Here is a 16,646-nt window from a genome sequence, read left to right as displayed (position 1 = left end):
CTTGTGTGCAAGGAATATACTTTATTTATCAGGGTATATCACATCACCAGGACAAATTATATGAGGTGCAAAAATAACAAGATAATACACAATATTAATATTCAAACATCTGAGTGGAAGAGAAAACTCATGTTCTTTTTTAATTAACGAAAACAAGTTTTCAGGAAATGATTAAACACTTTTGTGCACAGTATGTACTTCATTTTCAGGGCAATATCACATTTGTAAGCATTCCACTCTTGATACTGTTTTCCAGAACATTTATATTAAATAATTCCATTGTTAAAATGTAATTGTGCACAATATGTGTTTTATTTTCAGGGCAATATAACCAGAATATTCTAAATAAGAATTATGAAATATACAATTGACAAACCTGAACTAAATCTATATGTTACCATGTCATATGCTGCAGTCAATATAGTTTTCATGCAGTACGATCAATGAATCAATTGATAATGATAGCTTTAAAATGGTGTATAAAATAAATCTAATAGGGAAACATAATTAAATGTTCTGAAAAACTCCCCATGAGGCTAATATTCAGAATTACTGAAACAAACTATAATACAACATACCGCATTCATCTGATCAGCAAGATTGAGTAAAGGGAAGCAGAAAGAAATTCCAAACTACAACAATACAAAAGTAAATAATCACACACAGATATTACCCTTTTAAAAGTGTCTACTCTTGAGTGCGCATGGCATATTCTAGGGAAGGTACAGTATAGTGTCTTTGAATCAACAAATGATATGATTCAATAATTAAAGTTAAATACATTGTTGTCATTTTGAATGGCAGTCAATTTATTAGAAGCCATTTCTTCTTCAAATTGTAAATTTGCTAGGAGACAAGTAGCTTCCTCATTCAGGAGTCTAACGTCCATTATAATGGCCATGTCCTGTTTCACTGGCAAGCTGCAAGGGATGAATGAGCAAAGACAGGTTATCATTAATTAAACGCTTTCATTGCAGTTTTTCCTCAATTTGTATGAGTCCACATGCCCACCACAATAACATACATGAGCAGAACAGTAACATTTTTAGCAGAACAGTTCTTCATTTCTCATTGCTTTCACACTTAATGCAAATGCTAAGCACCATTTTGCCAAACAGCTAACAGCTCTCTACATAAGACAAACACATCTATTAAGTAAGATAAAAAATAAAATAAAAATCCTTGGAGCATATAGCTATTTCTCCAATTATAGTGAATCTCTACACCATACATATAAACTTTAATTGCTCAACTGTTCAACTGACAATTCGTAATTACATTTTTGTTGTCTGCATATTTTGGGTGATTTACTGTTTTTCTTGATTGCTAACACCATTTGTATGAAAGAGACTCACTGCTAAGGAAGACTTGATGGCCTGAAGCTGGAAGAAGATCCTGCCCCCCTCCTCTGGACACACTGTCCTTATCTCATCCTTGGTCATCCCTAGCAGCAGCCCTCCGGTCAACACACCCAGGCTGCGCACCGTCCTGGAAATACAAGACATGATGGGATTTATCAACAGATCTATTTATTACATCAACCTACAATAGCCACTGGTAAAAGAAAGTTTTTATGCAATATCTCACATTTTTGAGAAGCCCTTGTACTCAAGCCAAGCTTTCACATCTCCAGGTCTGGACATCATGTTGAGGGGTGGAGCGGAGTGCATTTCCTGAATTAGAGGGAACATCAACTTTGAGAAGTGGGCCACATTCAAATCCCTTAAAGTAGTCTACATTCCTTCAAATGTACTTAAGCAGCTGCCCTGTTTGCAGTACAGACTGTTTATAATATCAAAAGCCATATCACTCAGCTCAACGATCGGCATACTAAAAATACTCCACAATGAGACACTCATCTTCGCAACTCATGGTTAAGTAATACAGGGATCAGTCATTATCGGATACAGAATGGTAACAGGAGGTAAGGGTGTATCACTAGTCTGAGTGCAGACTAGTGATTGCAGGTCTGACAAGGTCACAGCTCACCTGGGGATCCTCCCATGGCTCTCCCCCATCCAGGGGCTCCAGAACATTCTGAGGCACGTGGCCCTCCTCTTCCCGAACATTACGTACTATCCACCACTGCTTGGACTTGTTCACAATCTATAAACACAGAAAGAGGGGAAAAAAAGTTTTTTGTATCATCACCATTTTTCTCTGATCTTGTATCTTCAAATGGTACAACCCATCTAGCGACTTTTCCTGTCTTAGTTTTACGTCCCCCTCCTGGACCCACCTGGACCACGTCACCTTTCAAGACACTCAGCTCCTGGTGGTTTCTGGCCACAAAATCGTAAATCACACGCATGTAGAGGGGAGGCTCATGTTGGCTAAAATGTAGAGGACACAAATACTATGTGACAGAAATCCAAATGCTCAATGAGAAGGAAAAAAAAAACATACCATTACTGACTTTTCCACTATTGGAGTACATGGAATAACAATTGGACTTCCTTTTTTCAAACATACCGTGTAGGACCCCATTGATTGTTCATCATGGGCTACAAAAGTAATAGAAATTCAACAATTAGACAATAGGATAGCATACAACAGCCTTTGGAGAATCCATTAAATTAAGTAGTTTTTTTATATGGTCATTGTCACTCAGACACATCTTTGTCTACTGTATGGGAATTATTAGAGTAGTTTAGGTATTAGGCCACTAGATGATTTAGTTATTTGGCCTTGCATGTTTGCTGGACTGTGAGTCCCCTGTCACAGCTGTACCTCCTGCCTCTGCATGTCCCCTCTGGGTGGGTGGTGTTGGCTGTTACTCCTGTTCAGTTGTCCGTTCTGCGAGGCAGGTGGGATGTGCTGGCTATTGCTGCGGCTGATGGGCCTGCTCTGGGAGGCTGGGCTGGTGGGGACAGGCATGGGGGGCTGCCAGCCGTCATAGAACTCTGGGATGTAGGGTGGGATCATGTTGCCATCTGGCCATTTAGACCTGTGGTAATACAAGAAACCAAACTGTTTGTCTTCTCTCCTGTTAAAGAATAAGATCTGTTTGTTTAAACAGATCTTTTTTTTTTATGTAAATGGAATGTTGTAGAAGGGTACCAACACTTATTTTGTGATTTTGCTTGGTTTTGATAAACTTACTGGACACCAGCGATACCCTCTCGGGATAAGGGTGGATGTAGAGGATAATCATGGTGAGTGGGTTAATTTTGTACAATGTGACCAAAATTGGGCAGGGGTAGAGGTACTGAAGGGGAGATAGGGGGTCCTCAGGATAGGGATAGAGGTATTGAGGGTGGATATAGCGGGGTACTTAGGGCAGGGATAGAGGTACTGAGGGTGGAGATAGTGGGGTACTCAGAGCAGGGATAGGGGGTATCAGGGCAGGGATAGTGGGTATTCAGGGCAGAGATACAGGGATGTCAGGGCAGCCTACCTGGGGAGGTTCCAGCAGTCCCCCAGAGAGCTCCAGAGCTGGTCTTCCTCTGGGCTGACTACCTGACTGAGGAGGATGAGGGTTGGTTCTGTCAGCAGAGGGGTGAGCACCGAGGGTGGCAGGTCAGGCGGGTAGTGAGACACCAACTGGAACAGCGACAATGAAGCAACTGTCAATTAGTGTGGCAATCAGCTGTATAAATACAGTGTTTGTATTGAAATACAAAGTGAACTGAGGTGACTTATGCCTTGAATAAGAAATCTATAATCAATTATTTCGAAATAAGTCAATGACTGTCTTAGAAAGGGACACTTACCATGTGCACGATGGAGAAGAGGCTGTGGACAAAGTCAGAAGCACTTGGGTTGCTGAGCTCAGCACCCAGCTCGCCCTGTCACAGAAAAGGACCAATGATCACAGAGCTGATCCAGCACACTCTTTACCACTGAAAGTATATCTCACTGATTCCCAGCAACACACAAAGTGAACCAAAATCAATACTTGTATGCTGTTTTGTAACCATTGCAATAATGAACTGGCTTGTGGGAAATACTGTAGATATCACCATCTGAGGCAACCCCAAGAAACTTTTATTAAAGTTTATTAAAACTAAAGTTTTATTATTAAGAGTTACTAAATCAGTAAGCATATTTTACTAATTTAAATAATTTCTATGGAAATCGGAGGATAGGTTCATGTAAACATTTAGAGTTTGGTGAGGAGATTACTTTACCAGCAGATTGAATCCATACTTAATTTTCTGGAGACACAAGACATATTCCTCCCAAGGGGGCAAATTGACAGCTGCAGGAAAGAGCAAATTTATCACGTGTTTTCCTGTTGATTGCTGTCAACAGATTGTCTAATTGTCTAGTCTCTCTCATTTAACTAACAGCTGACGTTCCCAAATTGATAAATTGACAACCCACTGTTTTTCTTTGCGCCTTTCCACTTCTTTTTCTTCTTCTTGATGTTTTCCTCGTTAGACATAGCAGCTGTCACTTTCCCCATGAATAACTCAACATCATTCAGCACATGGTTAAAGATATCCTGTACAAAGAAATACATACTGTAGATATGTATACTTCTTTATTATATTATATCAAATTACTGAAAACATACTATTTTAAGGGGGTACATCAACATAGAAAGCATTGATGTGTTTTGGGGGAACAGAGGCAGCACTGACCACATTCCTCTCTGTGTCTGTGTATTGAAGCTGGGGCTGGGGAGGTTCCTCTTGCCTGAACTGTGACCCATACACTTCACTACTGTAGATGGGATCCTCTTGGGGAGTGTCGTTTGGAGGGGGAGAAAAACTCTCTGGACATACACAAAAAGATAAAGGCCATCTTACCGTTTGGCAACAAACAATTTGGATGGTTTCATTTCAGTTCAATATAAAGGACGCACGTGCATTCGTTTATGCTCCCAAACATGTTGAGTGAGAATGGCTGACGGACTGGTGTAGACCTGAGTAACCAGATGAGTTATAGCCATCTATGACTTATTGATGAATTAGGTGCTAGGGAGAAACCGGTAGGATTGCCTCTAAAGCAGCATCTCCTATTACCTCCATTTTGAAGGGACTCTGGCTTCAGACCAAGCCTTACCATACTCCCTGTTGTCCCACTGAGGGGCGGGGCGGTCTAGGGGAGGGGGGTCTCTTTCTGGCTGCATACGAGGAGGAGGCCCGGGTTGCCGGAAACCTCCAGCAACCTGCTGGCCAATGATATTCTCCAGATTGCTCCTGAGAAACAAAGAAACAGCTTGCAACGTGGCATTAGGTCTTGGAAACACATTTATGTTTTCCAAGAAATATATCAATGAATTTATCCTATTATGGGATAGACGTGATTATGTGTGATACTCTACCTGATGTCATCTCTGTAGGGCTCTACATCCTCCCCTCTGTGTTGAACATCTCTACGAGGTTCAACATTCCCCCCTCTGTGTTGAACATCTCTACGAGGTTCAACATCCCCCCCTTTGTGCTGGACAGCTTTGTCCAGGTCTCCCGTGATGGTCTCTGCCTGGAAGAACAACATGACTTAATAAAACACATCTATCTAAGACTATCTTCCCTAAGGGATGTGAAATACATCGATTGGCTCAAAATGTCCCCAAGATTTCCAGGCGATGTGGGGGATGATAAGCTATGAATTACTATAATTACTATGGCACTTAATAATTCAGTAATTCACACTAATCTCTGCCTGTCTATATAAATTGAGGTTATGGCGAAACTTGACTCACCCCGACCTCCTCACACTGGAACATAAAGACCTGAGGGATGCGTCTGTTGCGTTCTTGCACCGTGACCGTGAGCAGGGAGTTGTAGACGCAGCTGTCCAACACAGCCTTGGTCTGCAAAATACAGCCCAGAGGCAGTGACTCCAACTCTGCCTACAGGACCACAAAGCAGAGGGAGAAGTTAACTTACTGGAAGACTGACAGAACTATGGTGGTTGAAAATGACCATGTTATGGAGTCTCCTAGACACAGATGAGGTCAAGCTGAAAATCTAAGATTTACAACCAGCACTTTAATAACACTTTATTAAACTATCAAGCCCGGTCTCTGGGATCATGCATGTGCCAAATACTATTAGCTGCACTACCACTGCACTACCAGATTTCAGCATACAGATAGCTTGGCTATGACATCACTTGAGAGATCTCTCTTTTTTACTATGAATCTGCTCACAGTACCTTGGTCTCGATGTCAGTAAGCTGGAGGTAGCCCCCCTGGACCTCCAGGATCATCTCCTGGCCCCACAAACGGCCCTTGGCGTCCAGTCGCTGGAGCCTTTTCACACAGTCATCCAGGCTCCTCACTTCCTGGCCATCCAGCTCACATGTGAACAGGTGCTAGCCAGAGAGACACCAGGACAGCATGAAACCCACCAACTTCACTGAACATCATTAAATGGGGCTGCTAGTATTGACGGACAGTGACCACATTAAGTATTCACCATGTATAGTCTTTTAAGCCATTTTATTGGATAAAACATACAGTAGAGGGCCCTTACCTCCACTCTATACTGGAAGTTGTCAGGTTGTTTGTTCATTGATTCGGAATACTCCCTCCTTTGCACTGAAAATGTGAAAGAACCATTACTGCTTATAAGACTGATAACATGGTCTATAGAAATATGACGGTCATGCTGTGTATCCACAAGTAAAAGTGATTGCTGTCTGAACTCACTGTATATGGATTTGCCACTGGGCCTGGACATGTTGGACCTTTGTGAGGGGGTCTCCTCTGGTGGGAAACCTCTATAACACAGACCCAAGTCATCTTGTCAAACAGTACCATTGTGTACCTACTGTATCAGACCTGAATCAATGTAGTATAGTTTTCATTAAATGACTTTTGGGACTATTCCATTGATTCCATTACATGTAAACATGTTAAGTAATAGAAAACCAATAGTCATTATAACATCATAAGGGGGTCATAGAGTTCAGGTCAGCACATTTTTTAGATAGATGAATGATTACCACACTACAGTATTTATAGCCATGAAGCCACTGTAAAATCTTAAACAAATTATGATTTATTTGTTTTACTTTGTTCACTTTATTATTTTATCAATGTAGGGTTACTTTTTTTTTTTACTTACTTACTTATGTTACTTATTACGGTATTATTAATAAGTAAGGGGGTCGGGTGTAATAAAAAACGTTTACTTACTTACTTATTATTAATAATAAGTAAGGGGGTCGGAGTGTAATAAAAAAGTGAATCTGATTCTGATTCAGATGTCCACAATATCAGGCTGATCAAATCTCTGCTGTATCACTGTGCTGCCTACCACTTAACATTATGAAAACGTTATTGGTACTCTACCTTGGTTGTTGATAGGAAAAGGGGGCGTTATTCCCATACATTTTTTTTATCGCGATGTCACAAGTCTGCAAAAGGCAAAGGTCATTGGATACATAATGACAGTGTTTCACTGAAAGCACCCACACCCTACGCTCTGAGTAATCCCCTGAGTTTCATGTTACAAAAAAATGCAGATTCCATTGAAATAATGGTCCCAAAGGAACATCCAAATCAATGTTGTACAAATCATACATAGAATACTCATGAGGATATTAGGGCTGCCAAGTGCTTGGAGCACCATAGCATAAGCACTTACGATCCCATCTATTCATACCATCGCTAACATAATTATACAAATAGAACAGGTTACGGATAAGGTGCTGTATAAAGCAACTGATTTCTAATGTCATGAGTTACTGTTAAGTGATCACTACTGGTAGTATCTAATACCAAAGCGGTAAAAATATTTGACTAGTGACTACTAGGAGTGTGTGACTGATCCCAGAAGAGGTGGTATCTTGATTATTAATCATTATAAAAAGGGCATGTGAAACCTCAGAACACATACCTTAAATTGTTTTGATCACGACAGCACTACCGTCTTCCTTTAAAATGGATAACAACACAGAACAAAGCGAAGATTTGGATCACCAACTCACAGTCCCACCGTTCCACCACAGCAATATCACCCTACGCAAATGACTAACACAGTTGTTACAAAGCTCATTCTTTACATGGTCCTTTACCAGACATTTCCCCTTTACCTGTGAAAGTGGTGTATGTCTTCAGTTAATTGCTTCTTTGTTAACCCTCTCATGCTCTCAGCTGAAGAGAGCAAATATCCTTGGTTTCCTGCTTGGAACTGCCACGATCAAAGTTCATCTGACCGTCACGGTCTAGTCCAGCATGTTGTTCTAGATGGGTTATTAAGGTTGGAATGAAAGCAACAAATCTCTGTGCTTGTCCTTATGAGTCCAAAGGTTTGGGAACGCCTGGCAATATATCCTGTTGATCTCAGTTGGTCATAAGTGGATCACAATACGCAAAAGCATAAACCTGTCTTGCAATTTTCTAACATTCTGATTTATCAACAGTACAAGTAACCTGTACACCTACCACAGGTGACAGTCTTATCAAGCCATTTGTAAGTGTGACCACCATCTCCAAATTTGATAAGAAAAGGACATATTTAATGCAGACAAAGTTACCGATTTAGGATAATAATGTTATCATAATGTGGTTGAAAATAACACCAAACTAGAAGGTTAGTGAATAAGCAATCCATTTATTTTAACCATGAGCTGATCTGTATATACACATTCATAATATGACAGAGACCATCTTTAGGAGGAAATAGGTTATTTATTGTGTAATGAAAAGTTGGTGTCTCAAGGACAATGAGTTGGGGGATTATGGGGAGTCTTCGTTGAAGACTGATCGTTATACAGCCTTGGCCTGGGAGGCTTTAGCCAGCATTTTCAGGTCTGTGATGCACTTTGCAATGCTCTCCTTCTCCTGAAAGATAGAAAACACATACAGAGTCAGTCCATATCAAAACGAAAACTTGAGGTCAAGAGTCAAGGGAATTTTGAGAAAATTCGCAGAAATGTACCTAAGTGTCTAATAGTTCTTATTTTGATAAATCCTGCAAGATTTACAAAAAAAATCCAGCCTTATTGTTTAACTCTCGCAAGACATATCAAAATAAGCCTGGATTTTCCTTTAGCGATGTTGATGGAATACCCCCCTGGTGAATCATTTGTCAAACAAAGTTTCTTAAAATGGGAACTTGAATACTATGAATAGCAACATTTCCATTATTTACACAACAGCGGGTACAGCTGCTAAGCTAGGTGGCTGTGGCACTCACCTGCTGGGGGGTGATGCTACCGACGACATTCTTCTCCACCCAGTTGACCATGTGCTCCTGCTCCATGCGGCGGTTGAGGTCCTGCATGGCGATCTGGTAGTCCAGGCGTTTCTTCACCTCATTGGTCACCATGTGAATCCTCTCCCTGTAGTTGGTCTCCAGCAGCACAGCCACGTTGTTCTGGAGGGGAAAAAACATTAGCAAACCATAACCTACGGTCATGTAGTCTTGAACATGTACAGTATGAGAGAAGAACCCAATTGAACCCCAATCAACAATGTTCTCAACTCTGAAACTTAGCTAATCTGACTGAATTTTGTATTTTATTTTTCTTCAAGGATTTATCGGTTAGACGGGTGTGAAAGTGAGGGCAATAATAAACTCTTACCTGCACTATGAAAACTGGTAAATAAGGATGTCCCTGGGGGGTATTCCACGTACGTTGATTAGTATATTCGTGATTAAAAGGAAAGCCTCGTTCAGGCAACTCTCGATTGGGATTCAAGCCTCAAGTGATTCCTCGAATGAGAATCAGGCTTGTGTCATCAATTTACACACAAGCCCGAATTGGAAATGTTCGATTTCGGCACGTGCTCGCAGGCAAAAGGAGCCCAGAAGAGCCGATATCGAAAAGAAGATACTAGACTGGAACTAAAGAAGATACTAGACTGGAACTAAAGAAGATACTAGACTGGAACTAAAGAAGATACTAGACTGGAAAGTGAAAGTGCAGCGGTCCTAATTATTGATCTTCATGAAGACGAAAAATAAGATGTAAAATAGTTTAATACTGCTGCAATTAACAAGGCGAGGGAAATGGTTTGGCAAGAAATTGTTGACCGATTAAATGCGTAGGTCATACTAGCCCCTACCTATTGTTTTATGTTCATATTTTAATAAATGAATATTCACTACTGTGGTGATATCAGCTGCAGGCTATATACGGTCATATCGTCACGATGGCATAGTGGTATTAACTGCTGCCATGGTATCAAATTGTCATTTTAAGATGGTGGTTCAAATCCCTCTTCTGACACACTTTTTACTGCATTTCGTTGTCTGATGCTTGTACTCTATAACAATAAAGTTGAATCTAATCTAAAAATGTATGTAGGCTATAAAATTATGGTGTAGGCTAATTTACGAGAACTGACATGATTACAATAGTGTTTGAAGCCTTTCTGACTAGTAAATGATGTTCTTCTAACTGGACCCTGGATTGATTGATTACTGATGGATAGATGATTCACTTACTTAGACAGATATATTGTAAATCGATTTGCATGAAGGCTTCGGTCAAATGTAAAAAAACAACAACATTAAATTAAATCAAGTATCGGACCGGCAACCTTCGGACTTCTAGCTGGCTGGTTGCCTTAACCCCTGCGCCAAACACACCATTGTGACGTTGTCGATGCAAGTTGATAGATAGATAAATAAAAAGGTGTAAAATAGGTATGTCTATCAATCTAGCACACTATCCATCAAAATATCTATCTCGTAAATAACTAATATTTCCCAAAAGACACTTGAAGGAACTGTTGTTCGGGATTTAGTTTCCGCCTGTGAGACATTTTTGACACACGTCTTACTTAAACCAGACCGTAAACCTGGTCACTACTCACCCTCTTGGCATCGAAGAGCATCTGGCGTCCCTCTGCTCTCCACTGCTCCTTCTTCTCCTCTTCAATGGCCTGAGCCAGGCCTGTCATGGCTAGGTCCTTCACCTCCTGAGCCTTGGCTACTTTCTCCTGCAAACCCACACAATTGTGTCAGAGGGGCAGGGTACCAGAAGTCTTCTATAAACATAACTCTTACTGGAGGGAACTAAGGGGATATATATATATATATATGGAGTAACAGCGTGGACCTGTTACTGTACATCAACTACATAAAACACCTAAAAGTGCTTGGAATGGCTAAATTCATACTCTATAAATAGCTCATAGGTACAAACATTTATTTTAAAAAATAGATAATAATAGTATAGTATTTTGTGATCAGCGCAAAACTCCTGAAACAGATGGTCCACCTCATTCAGTTTGTCAGCGAAAGCTGCAACGTCTGGGCCAAATGTTTTGACAGCGTATATGATGACAGCTCCTATGGAAACAGCAGCAAAGGTCTCGTGGTTGATGATGTATATCTCCTTGGAAAGCATGTAGAGGAGGAGGCCAGTGCCCAGCATGTAGGGACCTGGGGAGCACAGAACAGGAGTGAGCATGATGGCTGATGCAGACACCGTAGCACTAGAGCCCAAGAGCCTACCATTCTACCCAAATACTCCTCTGCATAGCAACAGGGAAAGCTGGTCATTGGCTAGTAATCATACAATAGACACATAGGAGTTAGGTACAGACTATACTCAAATCTGAGGCAGAGAGTGGAATGTGGTTTGGGAGAGCTTTACTGACCTGTGACACCAGTCTTTGGGTATAGAAGCTGGAAGAGCTCCTCTGGGATGATTCCATGGCGGACTTTGCCTCCCTTCTCTGGCAGAGGGGGTACTGGGGCCAAGCTCTGAGGAGACGCGTGGAGAGAACGGGACAACTGGACCATGCTGTGGAAAAACAGTGACATTCATGCATTAATAGAAATGATACATAGAGAATGCAGAAAGTCTAGCAAATATCTCAGACAAACAAGCTTAACTTATAAAAAGAGATGAGGGCACATACCCAGCTCCAAGGGGACCACCGCTTTTGACAGCATTGGCTGGAAAAGGAGGAAAACAAATCTGTCAATAATTTAAAAGGATAAGTACAAATTTGTTGAATGTCAATGACAAGTGACTGTCAAGGAAACAGGTGACATTAGCATGGTAGCCAGCAAGATAGCTATCTAGTTAAAGGTCGGGGAGTGTCTTTACCCCCTTTGTCATAATTCGCAACAACAACAACAAATCCATCAACAGTGGTAGAGATAAATATATGATTAATGTCACCGTATGCAATCAAACAGTCTGGTTGTGACTTGTGTGCAATGTCCATTAGCTGGGTATGCTGCTAGCTGTCAAGCGCGAGATGACAGCTTTGCTAAACTAGTTAGCATGCCAACATAATTCGATTGTCCATAAGCTTGAAACAATTCATGTTTTTGACGTGACTGTCAGATGCATTGCAATTGAGCTACAAACACTCAGTGATGTTAACAGTAGTGCAGTTGCGAGCTCGCAAGTTGCATTCGCTAGACTCGAGTCACAGCAGCTTTCCACACTGTGCAAGGGCAGATTACTGCTGTCTGGCCAAGACCAGAGCTAGCTACAGGGAACTAGCCTTACAACAACAATACCCTGCAAAGCTTCTGTGAATGACATTCATTTGTATAGATAGATCTATGCGATTTTCGCTCTCTGTGTTCATTGCTTGTAGCCTATATTCGCTACGACTAGCTAAATAGCTAGCTGCCTAGCTTGGTTAGCATGTGTTGGTCATTCAATGTATGAGGCCTGCACTTTACCCTTCAGCTTCACATTCACTTCTAACAGCCAGACATACATACAATGACAATGATATTACAATGACTATTTCATTCGTATCTTCAAAGCTATAAAATGTCCTACCTGAAAGGAGAACGAGCCTGGACAGCATGGTTGAACGAAGAAGTGCCAAGTCCTTTGCTGCTTTACTGGGCACCTTTGCTTCTCCGTGCCCTTCTTCTGCTCAGAGCCACAAAGATGGAGGAGTGCTCGTCAAATAACGCGAGATTGTGTGACTTTGACCTCTAGTTCATCATCCTGTTGTTCAAACTTGTGTCCACTAGATGGCACAAATTACATAGATTTCTAGAGGGCATGGACTTTAATAAGCTTGATGAATATGAAAGGAAGTGCAAAATTGTCTCTTTATTGTCTGTGACAAATGTGTCTTTATTTTTCGTTAATTCATGTATTTGTTGTCATGTCACGACAACTTAAAAAATCTTGTATGGCCTTCAGAAATCAGGATAATATTAACATTTTTGCACTATTATATACACTACTAAATTATTCTGAGCCAAGAGTCAGGGATGGCCTATAGGCTATGCAACAACAAATAACAACTTCAGTACATGCACACACACATGCACACTGGGTTAGATGTTTAGCTTTAGACTGATTGACTAGATTATAGCCTACTTCAAATCAAGTACTGCAATTATTTGCATAAGAAACCACCTTTAATGTTGCACTTTGTGTCTGCATAAAATATCCAAAACACTAGCTGGGGTAAAATAAAATAAATCTATCCTTAAAAACATTCTATCCCCAATTACAGAGGCAACTGGCAAGGTCTATCTCTAATCTGAGGGCCCAACCTAGAGTGGCATAAGTTTTAATGTGGGTGGGTGGTGAGATAAGGAACACACTGGCGGCGTTCCCCTTACTTCCTGTCAAATATAAAACACAGAAAAAGCTACATGTCAGAGAAGACACCGACAGGACCATCTTAATGACTGAACAGGTAACTTGCACTATACAATAACTTGACAGTTACTGTATCTAAAACCTCTATCTTAATGCCTCCATGCTTACATTCTCTTCCAAAGCTCCATAATGTTATCTAATGTGCCAAAGCTAGAAATGCACTGTTGGTAGAAGATTGCTTTAGGCATCAAAACGTTACCTTTGATGACAACTGCTTCAGTGGTAATGCTTGCACTGACTTACTTTATTGAAATATTTCTCAAGTTTGAGGAGGACAACTTACAGTCTTATCAACTGCATAGTAAAACTGACATATAGGCCACATTTGATCAAATTTGCTGCTCACTCAGATATTGTATGGAATCAAACAAGATATCATGACCGGAGTGGGCACATTTGTATATTGAATATGCACATAGGCTGCTTAAAAGACTGACTTGATATCACAAAATATATATCCATCTCTTATCTATGAGATAGGTTGATCAGTGTATAGTTTAAGCATTTGAGCTGGTTTTGGATATAGCATAACTATACTAATTATGTATTTTGTTTATGGTTGTTATTTTAAATTCATTTTATTATAAATGAATGCAAAATTGCTTGGTCCTTCTTCATCAAAGAAGACAAACATTTGATAGACGTGAAAATGTTTTAATGAGTAGGCCTATCTAAAGAAAATACCTTCACCTGCTGCTCCCAGGTGTCTTTCATTGACTAATTGATTGAGGCCCCACATTCTTCATGACATGTTGTCCACCTCTACACCATCAATGTGCTTTCATGTACGGAAGTGGTTATCAAGTAGTTGTCAAGGGCTTCATTTGTGGTGTGCTCAATTAAACTGAAAAGACATTCTCTTTGACATGTGTAATTGCAGTTTTTACACACTACACCATAATAGCTTACAAGGCCTGCCATGGATTTCATGAGAATTTTAATAAATGGCTTCAAGGAATGTATAAAAATCCAGTGTCAAGAGTAAAAGTAAATGGCACAATATCCAGAAGATTTCCAATCTATAAAGGTACAAGACAAGGAGACCCACTCTCAGCAGTTATATTTGCTATATGCATGGAAGGACTAGCAGAAAGTATAAGGAAAAATAATACCATCAAAGGCATAACGATAAAAGAGGAACAGCACAAACTGGCATTATATGCAGATGACGTGGTTGTTTATTTAACATCACCAGCCCAATCCTTACCAAGCCTAATGGAAGCAATTACAGAATATAGTAAACACTCTGGTTATAAACTAAATGAAAGTAAGTGTGAAGTATTAACAATTGGAGAACAGATAGATTCGGAAATCAAGGAAAAATACAAGTTGAAATGGGATGCAAAGAAAATCAAATATTTAGGAATCTACCTCACTGGAGATATAACAACATTATACACCGACAATTATCAAGCCCTTGAAAATAAAATACGAGAAGATCTTAATAGATGGAAGATAACACCTGAATCCTTAATGAGTAGAGTAGAAAGCGTCAAAATGATGATCCTCCCACAGTTTCTGTTTTTATTTCAAACATTACCAGTTCCCATTCCACAGCGTAGCTTCAAAAAATGGAATACAATGCTCTCAAATTTCATTTGGAACTACAAAAGTAAACGGAAAAAACTTAGTATACTAACTCAAACCAGAGAAAAAGGAGGGTTTAATTTCCCTGATCTAAAGTCCTATTTCCATGCAACTCAAATAGATACAATAATGAAATGGATGAATAACTCGGTTCAAACCAAATGGAAAGACATAGAAAAACAAGCAATATCAATATCAATAGGAACACTACCTTTTCTGAGTCTAAAGGATATTCAAAAACATAGTGGAAATAACAGATGCATAGAAAATACCCTCAAAAATTGGAAAACTATTCGTAAATTGTATAAATGTGATGACAAATGTATTTATTTGAGAGAGATAGCCAGTGACCCAGACTCTTTACCTAATAAAACAGACAAAATATTAGAAGAATGGGCTAGGAAGGGACTACAGGTGTACTCACAGATGTTTACAAATGACATGATAGACTCATTTGAAACCTTAGTTAATCAATTTAATATAAGTAATAGCCATTTTTTTAAGTACTTACAAATTAGAAGCTACCTTATAACACAGCAGAGGAGACAGGAACAAAGATCACATATACTAATGGAATATCTGATCAAAAATAGAAACAGTGAAAAGACAAAAATCTCAAAAATTTACAAAATCATGCAAGAAATCAAGATACAAGAAGATAACACTAAAGAAAAATGGGAAAACGAATTAGCAATAACAATTACGGATGACGAGTGGAAAGAAGCATGCAAAAGAATATTTAAGACAACACAATCAAAATTCTGGAAAGAATTTGCTTGGAAAATAAATATGAAGATCTTCCTAACACCGAAAATGCTGTCAAAATATAGGCCAACAGGCAATGCAGAATGCTGGAGGAAATGTACGGAACGAGAAGCCAATCACACACACATTTTCTATACATGCCCTAAATTGAAAAGGTTTTGGGAGGCAGTTCAAGTCAAAATAAAAAATACATTTACCTTACAAAATCCTATACATCCAGTCAATATTATACTCGGTCTTATTCCATTAGATATATACAGAGAGGGAGATAAATATTTGTACACCATACTACGTATCGCGGCTTTAAAGCAAATCACACGTAAATGGTTGGACTTAAACCCACCATCCGTTAATAATTGGAAAAAAACTGTTGAAGACATAAAAGAAATGGAAAGAATTACTTGCAAAGTGGGAGGCCGTGAAGAGCAATTCACTATGAACTGGAGTAAATGGACCGAATGAATGAGTAGGAAGGAAGCCCCCCCCCCCCCCCAACCCTCCCCGATCCCACCCCTCCCACCCCCCTCCCTTTGTCTCTTACTTTTCTATTTCTATCCCTATAATTTCTCTATTATTTTTTATTTTATTTTTTATTTTTTTTTATTTTATATTTTCTTTCTAGTCTCTATTTCTTTATTTTCTTTATTTCTTGCTCTCTCTATAAAAAATGTAAAAAAATGATGCAGGATGAACTTAAACAAGTGAAGAACTTGTAAAGTGTGTGAAATGAACTTATTAATGTAATGTAAAGTCCTGCAATAAAGTATAAAAAAAAAAAAAAAAGGCCTGCC

At 39.6% G+C, this 16,646-nt stretch overlaps 2 protein-coding genes across 3 annotated transcripts; both read right to left on the bottom strand.

Annotated features, from left to right (window-relative positions):
• Window positions 1–34: 34 nt before the first annotated feature.
• Window positions 35–8,122, bottom strand: eps8l3b (EPS8 signaling adaptor L3b). Of its 2 annotated transcripts, none has more exons than XM_080535271.1 (21): window positions 7,993–8,122; window positions 7,797–7,833; window positions 7,250–7,314; window positions 6,605–6,675; window positions 6,429–6,493; window positions 6,109–6,267; window positions 5,654–5,803; window positions 5,273–5,430; window positions 5,011–5,147; window positions 4,587–4,720; window positions 4,327–4,447; window positions 4,131–4,201; window positions 3,714–3,788; window positions 3,398–3,543; window positions 2,731–2,947; window positions 2,473–2,504; window positions 2,240–2,333; window positions 1,990–2,106; window positions 1,588–1,673; window positions 1,356–1,488; window positions 35–920 (listed from the first exon to the last, which is right to left on the bottom strand). In XM_080535271.1, the coding sequence occupies exons 3-21, from the start codon at window positions 7,288–7,290 to the stop codon at window positions 879–881; spliced, it is 2,049 nt and encodes a 682-aa protein (XP_080391397.1). In that variant the 5' UTR covers window positions 7,291–7,314; window positions 7,797–7,833; window positions 7,993–8,122; the 3' UTR covers window positions 35–878. The 2 variants fall into 2 exon arrangements, with proteins under 2 accessions (XP_080391397.1, XP_080391398.1); XM_080535272.1 differs by having other exon boundaries at window positions 5,654–5,764.
• A 375-nt stretch (window positions 8,123–8,497) lies between these two features.
• atp5pb (ATP synthase peripheral stalk-membrane subunit b) lies at window positions 8,498–12,774 on the bottom strand. Its single transcript, XM_080535324.1, has 7 exons — window positions 12,661–12,774; window positions 11,777–11,813; window positions 11,513–11,658; window positions 11,131–11,294; window positions 10,724–10,849; window positions 9,099–9,278; window positions 8,498–8,743 (listed from the first exon to the last, which is right to left on the bottom strand). The coding sequence occupies exons 1-7, from the start codon at window positions 12,686–12,688 to the stop codon at window positions 8,669–8,671; spliced, it is 756 nt and encodes a 251-aa protein (XP_080391450.1). The 5' UTR covers window positions 12,689–12,774; the 3' UTR covers window positions 8,498–8,668.
• Between the last annotated feature and the right edge of the window lie 3,872 nt (window positions 12,775–16,646).

This window comes from Nansenia antarctica (genome assembly GCF_963989245.1).
Source record: "Nansenia antarctica genome assembly, chromosome: 6".
Lineage (NCBI taxonomy): Eukaryota > Metazoa > Chordata > Actinopteri > Argentiniformes > Microstomatidae > Nansenia > Nansenia antarctica.
This window is presented reverse-complemented; position numbering and strand designations above follow the sequence as displayed.

Coding starts and splice junctions, on each gene's coding strand:
- atp5pb (XM_080535324.1), bottom strand. CDS start 12,688: ATGCTGTCCAGGCTCGTTCTCCTTTCAG. Junction 11,659..11,776: donor GGTGGTCCCCTTGGAGCTGG/GTATGTGCCCTC, acceptor GTTTTTCCACAG/CATGGTCCAGTTGTCCCGTT. Junction 11,295..11,512: donor CCCAAAGACTGGTGTCACAG/GTCAGTAAAGCT, acceptor TGTGCTCCCCAG/GTCCCTACATGCTGGGCACT.
- eps8l3b (XM_080535271.1), bottom strand. CDS start 7,290: ATGTATGGGAATAACGCCCCCTTTTCCTATCAACAACCAAG. Junction 6,676..7,249: donor TTTTCCTATCAACAACCAAG/GTAGAGTACCAA, acceptor TCTGTGTTATAG/AGGTTTCCCACCAGAGGAGA. Junction 2,505..2,730: donor GGGACATGCAGAGGCAGGAG/GTACAGCTGTGA, acceptor TTACTTTTGTAG/CCCATGATGAACAATCAATG.